The sequence below is a fragment of the Hyperoodon ampullatus genome (assembly GCF_949752795.1).
Source record: "Hyperoodon ampullatus genome assembly, chromosome: 3".
NCBI lineage: Eukaryota > Metazoa > Chordata > Mammalia > Artiodactyla > Ziphiidae > Hyperoodon > Hyperoodon ampullatus.
The window spans coordinates 172,391,046-172,409,161 of NC_136916.1; the positions used below are offsets into that span (position 1 = coordinate 172,391,046).

The window sequence follows — 18,116 nt, forward strand, 5'->3', positions numbered from 1 at the left end:
TCGGCCTGTGTCTTCTGTAACACAGAGTGCCTAGAAGTATTTCCTAAATGGGAACATTGATCACCTATAAGATATTGATTTACTTCTTAGGTTGAAGCTCTTAAAAATAATCATTTTAGTTCTCTTAGTTCTTTTTTTTTGGCTGTGCTGCACATCTTGTGGGATCTTAGTTCCCCGACCAGGGATTGAACCTGGGGCCCCATGAGTGAAAGTGCCAAGACCTGACCACTGGATCGCCAGGGAATTCCCTCATTTAAGTTCTTACAAAAGTAAAAAAATAGAAAGTAAGGTTGTCCTTCCAGCCCTCCTCCCCTGCCAGAAATCCTTACTTTCCCCTGTAACTCATCTGAAGTGATATGAATATAAGTGCTTAGAACAGTGTTAGGCTCATAAAAATGTTAGCTGCTATCATTATTAAATCATTTATACTGATTTATATATTCCCATTATTTGCATTGTTTTTGCCAAGTCCCCAGGAAAGTATACGTCAATGGTTTTACTTTAGAAGAGTTACTAAAAAGTAGCTTTCCTTTTAGTACTCAGTGGTAGACATACCCTTGCAGAAGAATGTGGTGAAAATTTATATGCAGTATTCAGAATCATGCTTCACTTGATGTGTATAATTTAGACCTGGTGAGGCGATTAAGGGATTGTTGAGAGCAGTGGTGGAGTGATCTGTGAATAAAAACAAAGGTCTACTTCATGTAATATATTAATAGATCTCTGGTTGAATTAACCAAGTGTGCTTTAGCTCCCTTTCAGAGTAACAGCAGAGATTGTATTCTTGTTACCTACATATTATTTCATAATAATTACACAATCACATCACTTATTTATAAAAACAAATGTATACATTTGTCCTTGGTCTCATCCCTCAACCTCTCAAAACCTGTTGTACAGAGGAAATCAGGAAGTCAAAATCACTGTCCTCTCTAATATTTTAGAGGTCAGCGTACTGAAAATCTTACAAGAATGAAGACATTTTGCCACTGACTAATTCTGTGACTTTGGACAAATCAATTTACTGCTATAGACATTAATTATTTCATTAAAAGATAGAAAGATCTCTAATTCTCTTCCACTTCAAAAATAGGTAGAATCTTGAATTTTTTATTTCGTGTGTTGTCTTTTAAATGTTAGCTCTTCCTTCTTTTTTTTTTTTTTTTTTTTTTCCGGTACGCGGGCCTCTCACTGTTGTGGCCTCTCCCATTGCAGAGCACAGGCTCCGGATGCGCAGGCTCAGCGGCCATGGCTCACGGGCCCAGCCGCTCCGCGGCATGTGGGATCTTCCTGGACCAGGGCACGAACCCGTGTCCCCTGCATCGGCAGGTGGACTCTCAACCACTGCGCCACCAGGGAAGCCCTGTTCTCTATTTTTAAGGCACATTTTAGCAGTATTAACATTCTGTTAAAATCAGGACTATCAAGAGATGCTGTAACAATAGCTAAATGCAATAAAACTGCTTAAATGATGTAAAAGAATTGCATACTAAGTACTCAACAAATAAGATTTGGGGAACAGTAAATGTCCTGGAAAAACATGAAGATTTTTGGTTTTGCCACAAACCAACTCTGTCACCTTGGCCAAGTCACGTTTCTTCTTTGGGCCCCAATTTCCATAGGTGTGAGGCCTGCGTACCGCAAAAAAAATAAATAAATAAATAAAAATAACAGTCACAGGCAGGAAGCTAATATACAGAAACATAAATTAACATTAACTATGACAAAAATTAGTGACATCAGTCTTGCTCAGTTTATTTAATCTTTACTGTGAAGTGTCTGTTGTCTTCTCTCTGTGGTGTTTTCTTACATTGAATATTGTCTCGTAACTTGCTGAGACCACGAGGCCCATAAAGTAAAAGTCAAGACAGGAAAGGTCTCACAGCTCTTGAGATTTCTAGTTGGAAGAACTTGTTTCAAATCTTTGTCTTTCCTTCCTTCTTTCTTTCCTTGTCTTGTCTTTCTACTTTCTTAGTAAACATTGCCTTGAAAAAAATTACTTTGAAAGGAGAGTACTCAGTGCAAAATAGGTTTTCCTGAGTTACATTTTGTTCATTGACTTTTCTTGTTTGTCTTTAGTTACAGGTTTATGATAATGGATCGCTTTGGGAGTGACCTTCAGAAAATATATGAAGCAAATGCCAAAAGGTTTTCTCGGAAAACTGTCTTGCAGCTAAGCTTAAGAATTGTATGTGAGCTACATTCTTCTCGTTTTTAATCCAGTGAAGGCTAGTTGTGTTGAAGTTCGGTCCTCTGCTGGTTGGTGTTAGGTACTGCATTAATTTATTCTATATGATGCTTTTATAGCTGGATATTCTGGAATATATTCATGAGCATGAGTACGTACACGGAGATATCAAGGCCTCAAATCTTCTTCTCAGCTACAAGAATCCTGACCAGGTAGTTTTGTAACTTTAATTTTTACCGTTTAAAACCTGTTGTTTGAAAACAAATATGGTTGCTACGAACTTTTGAACCCATGCAGAAGTTTTACTTTTTCAGGTAGATATGGTAATAATAATATTTCTTCTTGACACTTTTATCTAGTTAACATTCTACATTTTTGATGCGATTTGTTGGCACTTTATCAAGTTGGCTATTTTGCCCTAAATATTAATATTCAGAAGAAGTACTTGTGATACAAAATGAATTTCAAATAGCTATTTGAGGGTGGAAGCTTAAAATTATATAGTGCACCAATGAATTATGTTTGCCTTTCTGCTTTGTCATTTTTTAAATTTCCTTTGTTCAAGAAATCCATCAAATGTAAGTGTTCTGTTACTTGGAGAATTTGGTCTTTAACATGTTGATTATTGAAATCAGCTGATTTACAGAAATATCTTAACTGTCTAAATTTTGTAGGGTTTGGAATTCAAATATGCATTTTTTAAGCCTATTACATTCACTTTGTAATTTTCACTTTTTAAGGAAAGGAGAAAAGCTAATGTTATTATACCTTTATTTGGGTCCGTTTAGTTGGAGTAGAGGGATTTGTAATTTTCTTGAAGCTGATTCCATGATTTTGGTAAAAGTAAGGTTTCGTTGACATAGTTGGGCCACTGTATTTAATCCATTGCATGTGTGTTCTCACTTCTTACTTGATCTTGTATAAGAAAGGAATATTTAAGCATTTTAACTTAAATAAAGTGTATGTCGGTATGCCATACTTTATTCTTCTTTGTCTCAGACCTAACTTTGACTTCCTCTTGCTTAGTTTTCCCTTTTTCCTTTGGCTCCCGTTTGTTTTCCGGTCATCTCATACATTTGCGTCCCCTTCCCCATCTCTGTTACAGTAGCTGTAAGGGATCTGTATACGCAGAACAGAAGAAAGTTTCTGGTCTAGAGCAGGCTAATGGAGAAATCCTAAAGGCAATCACAAAATTTCCAGGCAACTTGTTTTAGATGTGTTTAGGTTAAAAATAAGCAAACAAACAAACAAAACATAGCTTAGAAACCTGAATGGTAAGGATTCTATTAGTTGAAGTAGACTGGACTTGTATAATAAATACAAATATAATTTATTCCCATTTGCAGTTGACTAAAACATGCTGCCTTTTGTTTAGATGGAAGTATTTTTGCAGCTTGGTTATCCTTTGGGCATATGTTTTGGATGGGATAATTTTTCTAGTATTAGATGTATGTGTTAGATCCAGCCCCAAATTTTTACTTCAGTTCCCTCCTGTGACCAGATACATACATCTGTGAGACAGTTACCCAGAATTAGAGATGTAATATGTGGCTCTGGAACAGAGGAAAGCCAAATTTATTAGCTTTGTATGCTAATCAGATATACACATACATGCCCATAGAAAAGTGTATATATAATACTAAAATTTAGTTCTAATTATGAAGACTTGACTTTAATATATAATATTTAAATGTAGCTAAGAGCCTCATCTAAAAGTTCTTCAGATCATTGTTATAATCTGTGAAATATTTTTATGAAGTGAATTGATTATTTTATAAGTGAAGACAGAGGGGAATAACTACCATAGCACGTGTCAACTAAGTTAGGAGTCTTACAGTCAGCGTGCAGCAGTTGTATTGCAACAAGTATTGATGGTTTACTCTGTGCTCAGTTTTGTTTTAGATGCTGTAAGGAAAAGTGTAAGATTTATAATCCTTGCTCAAATTGAGGAGACAAGATTATTTACAGGTGTAACACATACTTGTCTAAAGAAGTCAGGTGATATCTGCACGATAGCTACATGGTCATTTAACGTTTTTCTTTAAAAAGTCTTTCAGAATTAAGTGCTTGCTGTTGTTTGCGTGTTGGATCTAACTTGTTTGGGGTGCTGTAGTATGGCCTTGTGGATGAATCTACCCTCAAGTGACAGTATTCTGTTTCTGGGCTTTAAAGGAGTATATGTGTAGTCATTTTGCCTTTAATTTGTTTTGGTGTTTGGACATTTATAGGTGTACTTGGTAGATTATGGCCTTGCTTATCGGTACTGCCCAGAAGGAATTCATAAAGAATACAAAGAAGACCCCAAAAAATGTCACGATGGCACGATTGAATTCACCAGCATCGATGCGCACAACGGTGTGGGTACGTCAGTGGCACCTGAACAAGAGATACATTGCCAGTGCTTTCAACTGAATTCCTACACAGTTCTTCTGTAGTAAACACTTAGACAAGTAAATCAGAATTGAAGAGGCAGGATAGGATGGGGGAAGAAGGGAGAGCCTAGGCTCCTACATTTGTGCAATGTGAGGGTACCTGTGTTCCCTCCCTGTCTTCCTCCCACCCTTCAAAGATCACCAGGGTTTCAGTAGCAGAGGTAGTTCGGTCAGCTGCAATAAGGCTTTCTTTTGCTTTTATTTAGCTTAATTGGAATGTTGGGGTTTTTTCCCCCTAAAAGTCTGTAAGTTTCTTATACAGCTACAACTTTGTAACAGGTAGACTTTTATTTTGTCACCTATTAAGTTGGCCTGTTTCTTCAGCAGTCATTTCTTTTTCTTCTGTACCCAACACTGGAGGAGCTAAAATCCCCAGTTCTCTGGGCTTCTTAATAGCTTATAGCATTTTTAATATCTTCACATTTTCCAAGGGCACTATTTAATGTGTCATTGTTTTATAATTTATTTCCTAGGCTAATAGTCTCAGTGTGAAACTGTAAAGTTTGCCAATTTGGGTTTTAAAGTAAATTATTAGTTGGAGGTAAATTATTTCTTTTATACTGCCCAGTATTCGGTGCTTTTTTCAAAATGGAGTCAAGATTTGATGATGAAAAACAAGACTGTAGAGTTGACCCTTTTACCTTATTCCTTTAGATATACCTGAAATTCTACCTTAAACATTGTTTCAGTGTGCTGAATCTGCTTCTTTTGTTTCACAGCCCCATCAAGACGTGGTGACTTGGAAATCCTTGGTTATTGCATGATCCAGTGGCTTAGTGGCCATCTTCCTTGGGAGGATAATTTGAAAGATCCCAACTATGTTAGAGATTCCAAAATTAGGTAAAGGAAAACTGATAATAAATTATTTTGGGCAAAATCATGATAAGGCAGATGTTTAGTCAGAACTTCTTGATGGAGACTATAGTTTTAACTGATACTAGTGTAGAAATAAGAAAGTACTTGTTAAACAGTAAGATTCCTTGGTCTTTTGTTGAATTTATTTTAGAAGAATGTCCGTAAGCGTATTTAGGATGTAGCACAATGCTGCTTATCGTGCTTTTTACTGTTATTAAATATTAATAACTTTCCACGGCATCAAGCTTCAAACAGTGACTCAGCCTTTAATTTTTAACAGATACAGAGAAAATATCGCAGGTTTGATGGACAAATGTTTTCCTGAGAAGAACAAGCCAGGTAAGAAAAGACTTCTTGAATGTTCGTAGGGATCTTGTTTTCTGCAGGAAAAAAAGCCTTGAGGTCTGTGGAATATCCCTTAATGTAGGAGCTTAGGCATTGTTAAGTGTAATCATTGCACTGCAGCCTGCACTCCTGAAACAGGCACTTCCCTTTCCACAGGTGGGCCTTATTCAGTTATTATTCAGTGCTTTCAGTAATGGAACCGAATTTCATTCAGTAATTCAACTATTTTTTTTATTGAGGCTTTTTTGTGTGTGAAGGACCATTCTAGGCACTAGGGATACACCAGTGAACAAAATAAATAAAACTTCCTATCCTCATGAAGCTCTAGTTGGGAAAGGTAGACAGTAAACAAACGAGTGAATTTCACAGTATATTGCATGGTTAGTACTGTGGCAGAAAGAAGAAAGCAGCGAGTAGAGTTAGGGGGTATGGGGATGGGTTGGGGAGTGAAGCGAGGAGGTGGATTGGAATTGTAAATAGGGTGGCCAGGGGTGGCCTCACTGAGGAGATGACAATTGAATAGTTGTAGGAAGGAGATAGGGAGCGAGCTCTGGGGAAGTCTGGGGAAGAGCGTTTCCAGGCAGAAGGAATGTGAGTGCCAGGTGTACTTGAGGGATGCCTGCTTTTAAGCCATCATAGGGCTTTGGCTTTTACTTTGAGCAGGAGCACGTGAGGTTTGGAGGAGAAGAGGGACGTGAATTGTCTATCTTTAAGGGAACTCTCTGCAACTGCTGTTTTGAAGATCGACTGCTAGGGAAGCAAGGCCGGGTACAAACAGGAGCTGGTAGGAGGCTACTGCCATAATCCAGGCAAGGGAAGTAGCAGTGCAGGTAGTGAGGAGTGGTTGGTGTGGATATATTTAGAAGCCTTTTCAAGCCTTTGCTCAGTTATCTCCTTTTCAGGGAGGTCTACCCTGACCTTATGCCTTTTAAACTTGCAACCTACCAACCACATCTAGAAATAGAATGTTATAGGCTTTTTCAGAAACACCCCCTGGGGCCTCCTGCCAATCACGAGCCTCTCCCACTGGCCTAATGAATCACTAGCCTAACTTCCAACACTAAGGATTTGTTTTTGAACTATATAGAAATGGAATCATAGAGTGAACAAAATAGATAGTTTCATGAGGGCAGGGATTTTTAACGTTCTGGTTTCTATTGGAGTTCTTTGTCTTTCACTCAGTATTGCATTTGTGAAATTAATTCCTACTGTTGCATTTTTTGGATGTTTTTATTTACTTTTTAACTTCATTGAGGAATAACTGAAAAATATAATTGTATAACATGATGATTTGATATACAGGCATACCTCGTTTTATCGCTGTTCACTTTATTGCACTTTGTCGATACTGTGTTTTTTACACATTGAAGGTTTGTGGCAACCCTGAGTCAAGCAAGTCTGTTGGTGCCATTTTTCCAACAGCATTTGTTCACTTCCTGTCTGTGTCACATTTTGGTAATTCTCACAACATTTCAAACGGTTTCATTATTCTGTTTATTATGGTGATTTGTGATCAGTGATCTTTGATGTTACTCTTGCAAAAAAATTCTGACTCACTGAAGCTCAGACGATGGTCGGCATTTTTTTTTTAGCAATAAAGTGTTTTTTAATTAAGGTACCTACATTTTTTTAGACATCATGTTATTTCATACCTAATAGGCTACAGTATAGTGTAAACATAACTTTTATATGCACTGGGGAACAAAAAAAATTAAAGTAACTTGCTTTATTGTGATACTTTATTGCGGTGGTCTGGAACTGAACCTGCAATGTCTCTGAGGTGTGCCTGCCTGTACATACACATTGGAGAATGATTACCAAGATCGACATAATTTAATACATCTATCACCTTGCATAGTTAACAGAGTTAACAGCAGCCTTTCTTGAAAAGACCAGCCTTTCCCTGTGATGCCGCCTTTGTGTTAAATCAGGTGTGGATTTGTGAGTCTGTTTCTGGGCTCTTTCATTGTTCTTTTTTTCTCTTCTTGGACCCCACTGTCTTAATTACTGTAGCTTTATCTTAAGTCTTGATACATGGTAGTTTAAGTCCTCTAACACTGTTTCTTCTTTATACTTGACTTCACTGTTTTGCTTGATCATTTGTATATCTGTGTACATTTTAGAATCACCTTGTCAGTTCTGCACACATCCTGTCCCTCTGCACTTAGCTGGAATTCTGAGTGGGATTGCATGGACTCTGTGGGCTAACTGGGGAGCACTGGCATCTTTATACTATTGATACTTTATGTCTTCTGTTTAATTTGGTCTCAGTTTCTGTGTTACCTATGTTTTATAGTTTTAATCTGGAAAAAATCTTGCCCATCTTTCATTATAATTGTTACTAGGTATTTGATGCTATTGTTAAGTGATATATTTTTATTAAAATTTATTTTTCTAATTGCTTGTTGGTAGTATATAGAAGTAAAATAGATTTCTAAATATTTGCCTTATATCCTGTGACCTTGTTAAATTTACATATTGGTTCTAGAAGTTTTTTTATAGATTCCTTAGGATTTTCTGTATACACTGTCATGTTCATGAATAAACTGTTTTACATCTTCCATTCCACTCGTGATGCCTTCTGTTTCTTTTCTTGCCTTGCTGTACCGGCTAAAAACTACAGGACTTTCAGGCAGAATGGGAGTGGTGCAAGTGGACTTCCTTGCCATTTCCTTCTCTCATCAGGGAAGTGTTCAGTATTTTACCATAGTTGGTGATACTTGCTTTAGGTTTTCTATAGATCCCCTTTTTCAGATTAAGAAAGTTGAAGGGAGGGATTTTTGTTTCTTTTTTCTCATCTACCCAGGTATTTAGAATCATGCCTGGCATGTGGTGGGTGCTTAATGAGTACCTGAATGAATGAATGTGTATATACGTGTGTGTGTGTGTAGCACTGACATGATCTCTTGATTTATTGGATGTGGGGTGTGGGAATAGGATTCTTGGCTTGAGGTGCTGGAAGGATGGAATTTTCAGTAACCAAGACAGGGAAAACCACAGGGAGAACAGGTTTTAGGGGTTGGTCAGGAGTTTGGATTTACATTTGTTGGGATTTGATATGAGTCAGTGGAAATCAGTGGACATACAAGTCTGGAGAGCAGTGGAAAGGCTGGGCTGGGGATATAACATGTATGAGTCATTAGCCTAAAGATGGATTTTTAGATGGATGTTGAAAAGTGTTGATCTTGACTAGTAAGATTTCTTTTTATGGGTTTGGTTCTGCCTCAGTGTACAGTAAACCTTTCATCATTCAGAAGTCGATTTTTCTCTTATGGGAAAACCAGGCCTTGCTTCTTTTTCTTTTTTTCAAGCTGTTTTTCATATGTTTTATTTCTTATTTACGCAAAGAATGCAGCTGTCTTCTGTAGAACTAATGGCTTCTGTGGCAGAAAAAAAAATACTGGCTATGATATTTATTGTATACTTAAGCACATTTTACTTTATAATCTTTATTCTAGGTCCTTTTAAAAAATAGCTTTAAAACTACAGCAATTATTTTTTTGTATATATTTAAATGTTAAGCATGTCTTCTGTCTTACTATTACAATTAAAAAATGTTTTTTACATTGTTTCTCAAAATACGTTTTTTATTTGACTTATCTGACAATTCTTGAATTCAGAAGCATACTTTCCATTGAAGAAGTGATTGAAAAAAACATGTTTAACGAGCTATACATTTGCATTCTAATTTTAGTATAACCATGTATCATTTTCTTAGAAAGGTATGTTGTACTTATGACAAAAAATTACAAAATGATTGTGTTATTCTTTTAGATGAAATTGCTAAGTACATGGAAACAGTGAAGTTACTGGATTATGCCGAAAAACCTCTTTATCAAAAGTTACGAGATATTCTTTTGCAAGGACTGAAAGCTATAGGAAGTAAGGAGGACAGCAAGCTGGACCTCAGTGTCGTGGAGAACGGAAGTTTGAAAGCAAAGACAATAACAAAGGTGAGCTTTGTTACTGAATTTTCCTTTGGGCGTCCTGTGACTATAATTGCAGCAAGTATTAATTTTAGGTAAGAGAACCAGTAGCTCAGTAAAGAAAATAATAACAGATTGCTACGCAATTAAATATTTATCATCATTACATAAAAGCAAACTCTTTATGATATGGAAAAATATGTAGAGGGTGGTAGAAAAATGAATATTTATGTGTTTCTTATGTCCAGTAGCAAGTTAGGAAATTCCTAAAGAGATTCTAACTCAGGATACTAATGTCTGGCAGAGGGATTTCGGCAGGGCACTCAATTCATAGTCTGTGTGTTCTTTTCTCCCGCGTCACCCCTTAGGGTTGATCTTGTCTTTCACTTTTTCCTTGTTCATTGGTGTGGTCCAAGTATTTACTATTTGAAAATTGGCTTTGAAAAATTACCATTTGAAAATTACATTTGAAAGTTTCCTTGTTTGTTGTCGTGTTGTGTTTCCCATTGGAACATTGTTTTGCTCTTTACAGAAATCTCATTATGTAAAGCTGTGTATCTGTATATAAGGGAATTAGTTTTTTGGAAAGAAATGTTAAATAATAAACTTCATGGTAGAAATATTGCACAGGCATGTAAATAACTCCTGGTATCACTTTAAAATTTAGATTTTGCAGGTATACATCAACTTATTGGTTATTTTTAATAATTATTGATCAACTTAATTTTTTTTTTTTTTTTTTTTTTTTTTGCGATACGCGGGCCTCTCACTGTTGTGGCCTCTCCCGTTGCGGAGCACAGGCTCCGGATGCGCAGGCTCAGTGGCTATGGCTCACGGGCCCAGCCGCTCCACGGCATGTGGTATCTTCCCGGACCGGGGCACGAACCCGTGTCCCCTGCATCGGCAGGCGGACTCTCAACCACTGCACCACCAGGGAAGCCCTTAATTTCCTTTTTAATCTGGAATTGTTTACTAAAATGTGCCAGTTGCTTTTATATGGGAAAGGAAAACTGCTTTTAGAAGAAAAATATTTTTTTACATTATTGACTGTTCTAATTGTCGTTAACTCTGTAAATTCCAGTAGATTCCTTTGGAAATCTTATATTCCAAACCATGAGATAAAGAGTTAAAAACAGATTTTCTCCCTTTAAAGTAAGAAGCAGCATATTAAAAGAACTTACAAAGGAGATAGGAATTTTGACATTGGAACATTAATTTGACTTTTTTGCCTAATAGTAGATCTCTTTGTAATTTCATCACAGAATCTGAAATTATACATATGCATCTATATATACATCTTTCTGCTTTCATAAGTTTTGTCTTAATTGCACCTGCTCCATTTTTGTGGTCAACAACCGTGTGGAAAGCCATATCCAGCTTTAAGTGAAGAGGATAAATGGAAGGCTGAGTGGAATTTTTCAGTAAGGTGGTAAACTTACAGTTTGCATGCACATATAAACATACAGCATGCATCTTCTTGCTCAGGACAGATTTTTGTACGTTAATATTTATAGCTGGCTTCTGTAGTGCTTTTCTCTAAAATTTTGCTGATTGAAAAGTAAAGATCTCTGTTGAGGTAAGAACTTGTCCAGTACCATTCCCCTTTCCTTTGCAAGTCACTGTTGTTTGTACCTACATGCTAGAGAAAATTTGGTTTCTGCGGGTTGGCTGACTTTACAGCTGAATAGGTCAGTCTGCTGCAGAGCTAACATCTGTGACCTTATAATTCTCTTGTGTCCTTGGGTAGTTCAGAAAGCTGGAAATTTCTTGTTATATCATCCCCTACATGTATAAAGCTTCATTTAGGGGGGGAAAATGAATAAAAAGCTGAACTGTTAGATTTCCTTCATTAGTTTGCTGCTTTTTTTCCCCTCAGAGCTGATATAGGACTGTTTTTGTATTAAAAAGAAATTAATAAAAGTTAAGATTAGGTAAGATCATGAAGCTCCTTGATAACCATGTGTAACTGTAGGTGAGTTGTTAATTTTGTTGGCCTTTTTTTTTGTTTGTAAAGTGAAAGAGTTGGACCAGAGCAGTTTTTTTTTTTAAGCTTTCTTTCTTTTTCTTTTTAAAGCATCAGAACATTTTCTTCAAATAAATTGTAAATACGCCACATCTAAAACAGATAAGAGCAGAGCTCCATCCAACTTTTCAGTCTGGGGGCTCCCAACAAGAGAAAGCTCTCTTCTTTGAGAAATTAGTATTCCTTCTCTTTTTTAGGAAGGAGTATATAGTTGAGATTCTTTTTTTGCTCTGGTTACTAGGAAGTGCAGAGCTGAATATAATGCTTCATCATAGAAGCTGGATTAATCCTTATAATTGCATACTTGCTCCTTCTTTTCCTCTGTCATAATTTTTTAAAACTTAAAAAAAAAGTGTATGTTCTTTGTATTTAGGACACTCATATCTCTGAAAGGGATAAGTTTAATCAATTCAATATATATTTCTCTTTATATTCCTAAGAGATAAGGTAAAAAACCTATAAGAATTGATTGACACGTAATGAAGCAAGCCTTCTATCCATTTTCTTACAGCCATGCTTGATTATGGTATAGTAAATTTGGAAACTATCGTGAAATATGAATGTATCCACTTTGAACTGTTTTTATTCTCAATAACCTAAGAGTATTATTTAAAGCACAGAATTTGGGGATGACATAATCTGAAGTAGAAAGACACTAAGTATCACCATGCCTTTAAAAATCATTGTTAAGTAAATAATAAATAAATTCCTGCTGGCACTCAGCCTGGAACATGGTACAAAGAGTTGAAGAGGAGCAGAGAAAGGTCTTCCAACGCACATCAGTGGCCTGCAGCTCCTCTGGTGGACAACTTCCTATCCTTTGAGATGATCACACCTAATGTAGTATTAAATTTATACCATGTAGCCTATAGTTAAGGTCAGATTGCCCCAAATATACCATCTAAATTTGGTGAAGATCTGTCTAGCTGTTTTTGTGTGATAGAATGATAGAAACTATTTTAGTTATGTAAATTTAGATTGTTGCAGTTGATACATTTCTTTCTGGTTTTTTTTTTTTTTTTTTTTTTTTTGCGCTATGCGGGCCTCTCACTGTTGTGGCCTGTCCCGCTGCGGAGCACAGCCTCCGGATGCGCAGGCTCAGCAGCCATGGCCCACAGGCCCAGCCGCTCCACGGCACGTGGGATCCTCCCGGACCGGGGCACGAACCCGTGTCCCCTGCATCGGCAGGCGGGCTCCCAACCACTGCGCCACCAGGGAAGCCCTCTTTCTGTTTTTTAATGGTAGTTTAGCCTTAGTTCTGTATCCTAGTGGATTCAGTGTTTACTAAGAATTCCTTTCCTTAGATACCCCATTATTGAGTTCTTTATTTTGAATCTTGTCTTATTTGGTTGGATTTTGTCAAGTAATTTTTTCCCTAAATTTTCGAGTGAGATTATGACACATGTGTACAGAAAAGTGCACAAATAATTGTGGAATTTGAACTTCACAAAGTGAACGTATGCATTTAGACGTCACCCAAATCAAAATATGGATCATTGCAGGAACCCCAGAAACCTTTCTCAGGCCCTACTCCCAGCTATTACCCCTTCAGTAAGAGTAACCAGTTTTATGACTTCTAACACCATAAATTAGTTTTGCTATTAAAGAAAAACAGTAGTAGCACCATACATTTTGTACGCTTTTGTGTCTGTCTTTCATTCATTTGTATTTATTTTTCTTTTTGAATTTTATTTTATTTATTTTTTTATACAGGAGGTTCTTATTAGCTATCTATTTTATAAATATTGATGTATACGTGTCAATCCCAATCTCCCAATTCATCACTCCACCACCCCCTCCCACGCCGCTTTCCCCCCTTGGTGTCCATACGTTTGTTCTCTACATCTCTGTCTCTATTTCTGCCTTGCATTTCTGAATTTCCTTGCTGTCACAAGTAACAAAAGTCTTTTGTTTCTTTATTCCTCTGTAGTACTCCATTATATGAGTATATCATGATTCATTTATCCCTTCTGCTCTTGGTAGATGTTTGCATTGTTTCCAGTTTCTGGTGATTGCAATAATACTGTTAAGCACACTCTTATAAATTCTTTTAGGAAACATATATAATTATTTCAAGTTTGGTGTATACATAGTAGAATTCCTGGGGCGTAGGGTTTACGTATGTTTAGTAGCTTTAGTAGATACCACCAAGCAATTTGCCCAGTTTACTCTCCCACGGCAGCTTATGAGAGTTCCAGTTGCTCACTGACACTAGCTATTGCATTATGTTTAATTTTATCTATTTTGATAGATGTTTACTAGTATTTCTTTATGGTTTTAATTTGATCTCCTTGAGAATATTGATTTTGAGCACCTTTTCATAGCCTGTCAGTCTTGATTATCCTTTTTTTGTGAGGTGCATTTCAAGTCTTTTGTCCATTAAAAAAAATTTGGGTTGCCTGCTTTCCTTTGATTTGCAGAGTTAAGCACTTTGTATATATATACAATTATATGTATTGCACATATTTTTTTTACAGTCTGTGGTTTATCTTTTCACTCTCTTAATATGGTATCTTTTGATGAAGAGAAGTTCTTCACTTCAGTTAATCAGAATTTATCAGGTTTTTGTTTGTTTATGGCTAGTGCTTTGTGTATTCTATTTTAGGAAAATTTTGTCCACCTCAAGATCATGAAGACAATCTTTTGTCAAGAAATTTTATCTTTTTCATTTAGGTCTACAGTTTAACAGAAATTGATTTTGCGCATGGTGTGAGTCGGTGTTTATTTACCCCCTGTGGATATCTAGTTGATCTGAACTATTTATTGAAAAGATTATAATGTCCCCACAGCATGTAGCTGGTTTTCAGGTAACCATATGTGTTTGGGTCTGTTTCTGGACACTCTGTTCTGTGCCATTGGCCTGCTCATCTGTATTTGGGTCAATGCCACACTGTTTGAACTGCTGGCTTCATAATGATATTTGATAGTATAAATTCTCCAACTTTATTCTTCGTTAAGATTGTCTTTGCTGTTTTTGGCCCTTTGACTTGACATATAAATTTTAGAATCAGCTTATTAATTTCCACAAAAATTCTTCTGGGATTTTGATTGAGATTGCACTGACTGTCATTTTGGGAAAAACTGACATCTTCACAGTATTCTTTTCTGTTCCATGAATATGGTATACCCCTATATTTATTTAGGTTCTTTCATTTATCTCAGTGATGTTTGTAGTTGTCTCTCACTATATAGAGATCATATACATCTTCCATGTCTAACTGCTTAATTCTTAGTCTATTTCTTTTTATCCTCCGTAATCATCCCACACCTTTCCTTCATTTCATTTAGTTGTCAGCTCAGTCTGCTGTTTTTCAATGTTTCTAATATAAGTTCTATAATGATTATTTTTCTATTTATTAGCTATGCATTTCCTTGTTTATCTCTGGGTTTTTAAAAATTATCATTTCTCATTTCCTCAATTTTTTAAATCTTTTTTTTAAGCCCTAATGCATTTTATAAAATTTTCTTTTTGAGGGGAGGACTTTGTTTTCTTTCAGAGTGGAGTCTTCAGCTATTTTTTTGCATGTTATGATCTGGGAGGGCACCATACCACAAGTGCCTCAGGTGATTCTAATGTAGATGAAAGACAGGGATGGCATCCTTGGCTGCATATTAAAATCAACTGGGAGCTTTTATAAATCCCATTGTCTGGATTGCACCCCAGACCAATTAAATCAAAAGCTTTGGGGGTGGACCTGAGCCCCAGGATTTTTAGGTGATTACATTGTGCAGACATAGTTGAGAACCACTGCAAACCAAAATTTGAGTTACCTTGGAATTCTAGCTTCTATGTAGAAAACAACCCTTTTGCAGATAGGCAAAGCAGATATTGGGCATTTAAGTCTAAAAGACTTTAAATAATAGTACGTATCAGCCACATGACCAGCGTATGTATGTAGGCAATTATTCACACATGCCATGTTGCGATCTTTATTGTAAGAGATATAGAAGGAAATTTGGCATCATATAAATGCCTTGAATGGTACCCAGGGGGATTTATTTTTTGACATAACAAAAAGATATGCTTATAAGATATGTTCAAAACTTAGATCACAAAGGACAGTATTGGAGCAGGATTCCCTTTTTCTTTGATATCATGACTAGTTTTTAGGAATTATGTTAAACATTTGTGTGAGTTTCTGTTTAATAAGTGATACATTTCTTTAAAGCTGTCTTTCTGTGGAAATAATGTTATCTATCTTGCTTATAAGATTGTTGTGTGGGTTAAATGAGATTTAGAAAGTGCTTAGAACAGTGCTGAACACATAATAAGTAATCAGTAAATGTTAACTGCAATATTATTGTTAATGCTGTTGTTTCACTGACTTTACATTTTCTCAAGTCTTTCTGGTTTCTTGATGTCAAGAAAATAGCAGAGCATTTTCATTTGAATCTTTTGAACTAAGATCATACATCCTTAAAAATTCAGTTTATGAAATAGAGTATATTGGGCAGATGTGAATGAAGACTGGCTTACATTCACTTGGTGAGTATGTGTGTTCAAATTGATTGTTTTGAATAGTAAATGATGGGGAATTGGTAAAAGTTGATTTTACAACAAAGACAAGATGGTAATTACTGTGAAATAAAGGTTCCAAAATGCAGCTCCATAACTTACTCATATTAAAAATGGATAAATCACATTAATGAGTTTGAAGTTAATATTTTTTCTTGAAGCTGTTGATTGGTACTAAAGGACCATAGGTAGTTGACATAAAGCAGAGGACTTCTGAGTGCCAGAGAATCTGTGTTCACTGTTTTCTACCTATGTGTTTAGGAAGTATGTATTTTGTGGACATAGCCTTATTGGGGGGAGGTCAGGCAGTCTGTTTTTAATAGGAACTCTAATGTAGCCTGGTTTATTTTGTAAGAAACTTGCTCAAGTGTGGCTTGAGAGCATTTAATTCCCCACTAGTACATACATAGGGTTTGGTTTTCATTGAAATATGTATTTTTATAAATATTGGCCTCTTTATTTTGCAGTGTTATAGCTTCAGAGTCTTGTGCTTTTAATTCTTAAGTTTGAAAATTCTCTAGGGGACTTGATGGTGCTCGGTGCTGGTAATAGGATGTCAACCCTTTAAACTTTAGGTTATCATTGAACATTTATGTATTGATAGTGTTCTGTAGTCTGTCAATATTAAATTATTTTACATATACTTTACAGCACTGATACGAGATACATCTGCTTACAAATGATGAAAGTGAAATTCAGAAGAGGTTAGATGACTTGTCCAGGGCCATGCAACCGTTAATTATTATTATGCATTTACATAGCTTTTTTCCTCAGAGGAGCTCAAGGCACTTAAAAATCTCCTAGTGATTTTAAGTATAAAATATTAAAGACAATTAAACCATAACCAGCTACTCATTCGCCTCTCCCCATAAGTTGCCCTTGAAATAACCTTAACTTTGCTAAAAAGTTTGACATTAATGGTGCAGGTCATGGAACCTTCAGAGGAAAATAAGCGTGAAGAAGTGTCATATTAATTCCAGTATAGAAGAGAATACAGTGACACATTAGTCTTTAGACCTTTGTTTATTGAATCTCTGGAAACATCTCTCAGTTGTTAAGTGACTACAGGTTTGATTGTATTGGAAGTTTCGTGGTCCTTGTGATATGAATGATATTAGAGTCACGAAAGGCCACTGTTGCCAACTTTGGAAGATGGATTCACTGTTTTCAGAAGTGCTGTTGGGAGACCTTTCCAGTCTGTGATTGCCATTATTATATGAAAATTCGATGAGAGTAAGTTCTCAGTCATGTAGTACTCCTGAAGATCATGTGATCAGGTTCAACTTTTTTTTCAGCCCATTATCTCCTCAGTGGCTGTGTTTTTTTTTCTAGGAGGATGGGTGACGGTAGGGCTGTAAAGCAGCTTGTTTCTAGATCCTCAGTAGGCCCGACTTCAGAAGGGACACACATTCGCTCCAGATAAGCAAGTAGACAAATATGCCTATTTTGTGAAAGCAGTGCTTTTGCTAAAAAGTGTGCTGCCCATGGAGCAAGCAGTCAATTCTGCTTGCCACCTAGATGCAGTTTTTTTCATTTGTTTATTTATTCTGACAGAGTATACAAATGCATCGGTATCATTTGCTAACTCATGAGTTAGCAATAATCTTTGGTGCACCATTTTCAGATAATGACAGCAAATTCTTCATTCTTCATGGCATAAGAGTGGGATAGCTTGAACTAGTGAAGGACATAGATACTCCACATTTTGTTAGTCATGCTTTTTTTTTATTTTGCTAAACCCGCAGACCTGCTAATAAATGATAAAATTACTCGAGTAATATGTTAATTATTAACTATCTTCAGAATAGATAATTAAAAATGTGGACAGGAG

The 18,116-nt window shown here is 36.2% G+C and overlaps 1 protein-coding gene across 2 annotated transcripts in view; it reads left to right on the plus strand.

The window, feature by feature from the left end:
* VRK1 (VRK serine/threonine kinase 1) overlaps window positions 1-18,116 on the plus strand; it is a gene marked incomplete at its 5' end in the record, with an annotated part of 43,884 nt that overhangs the window by 15,861 nt on the left and 9,907 nt on the right. For both annotated transcript variants that reach the window (XM_079699359.1, XM_079699360.1), the window contains 6 exons: window positions 2,080-2,188; window positions 2,308-2,400; window positions 4,417-4,549; window positions 5,340-5,460; window positions 5,756-5,814; window positions 9,595-9,773. In XM_079699359.1, coding sequence (XP_079555485.1) covers window positions 2,080-2,188; window positions 2,308-2,400; window positions 4,417-4,549; window positions 5,340-5,460; window positions 5,756-5,814; window positions 9,595-9,773 — 694 coding nt within the window. The remainder of the gene's footprint in view (window positions 1-2,079; window positions 2,189-2,307; window positions 2,401-4,416; window positions 4,550-5,339; window positions 5,461-5,755; window positions 5,815-9,594; window positions 9,774-18,116) is intronic.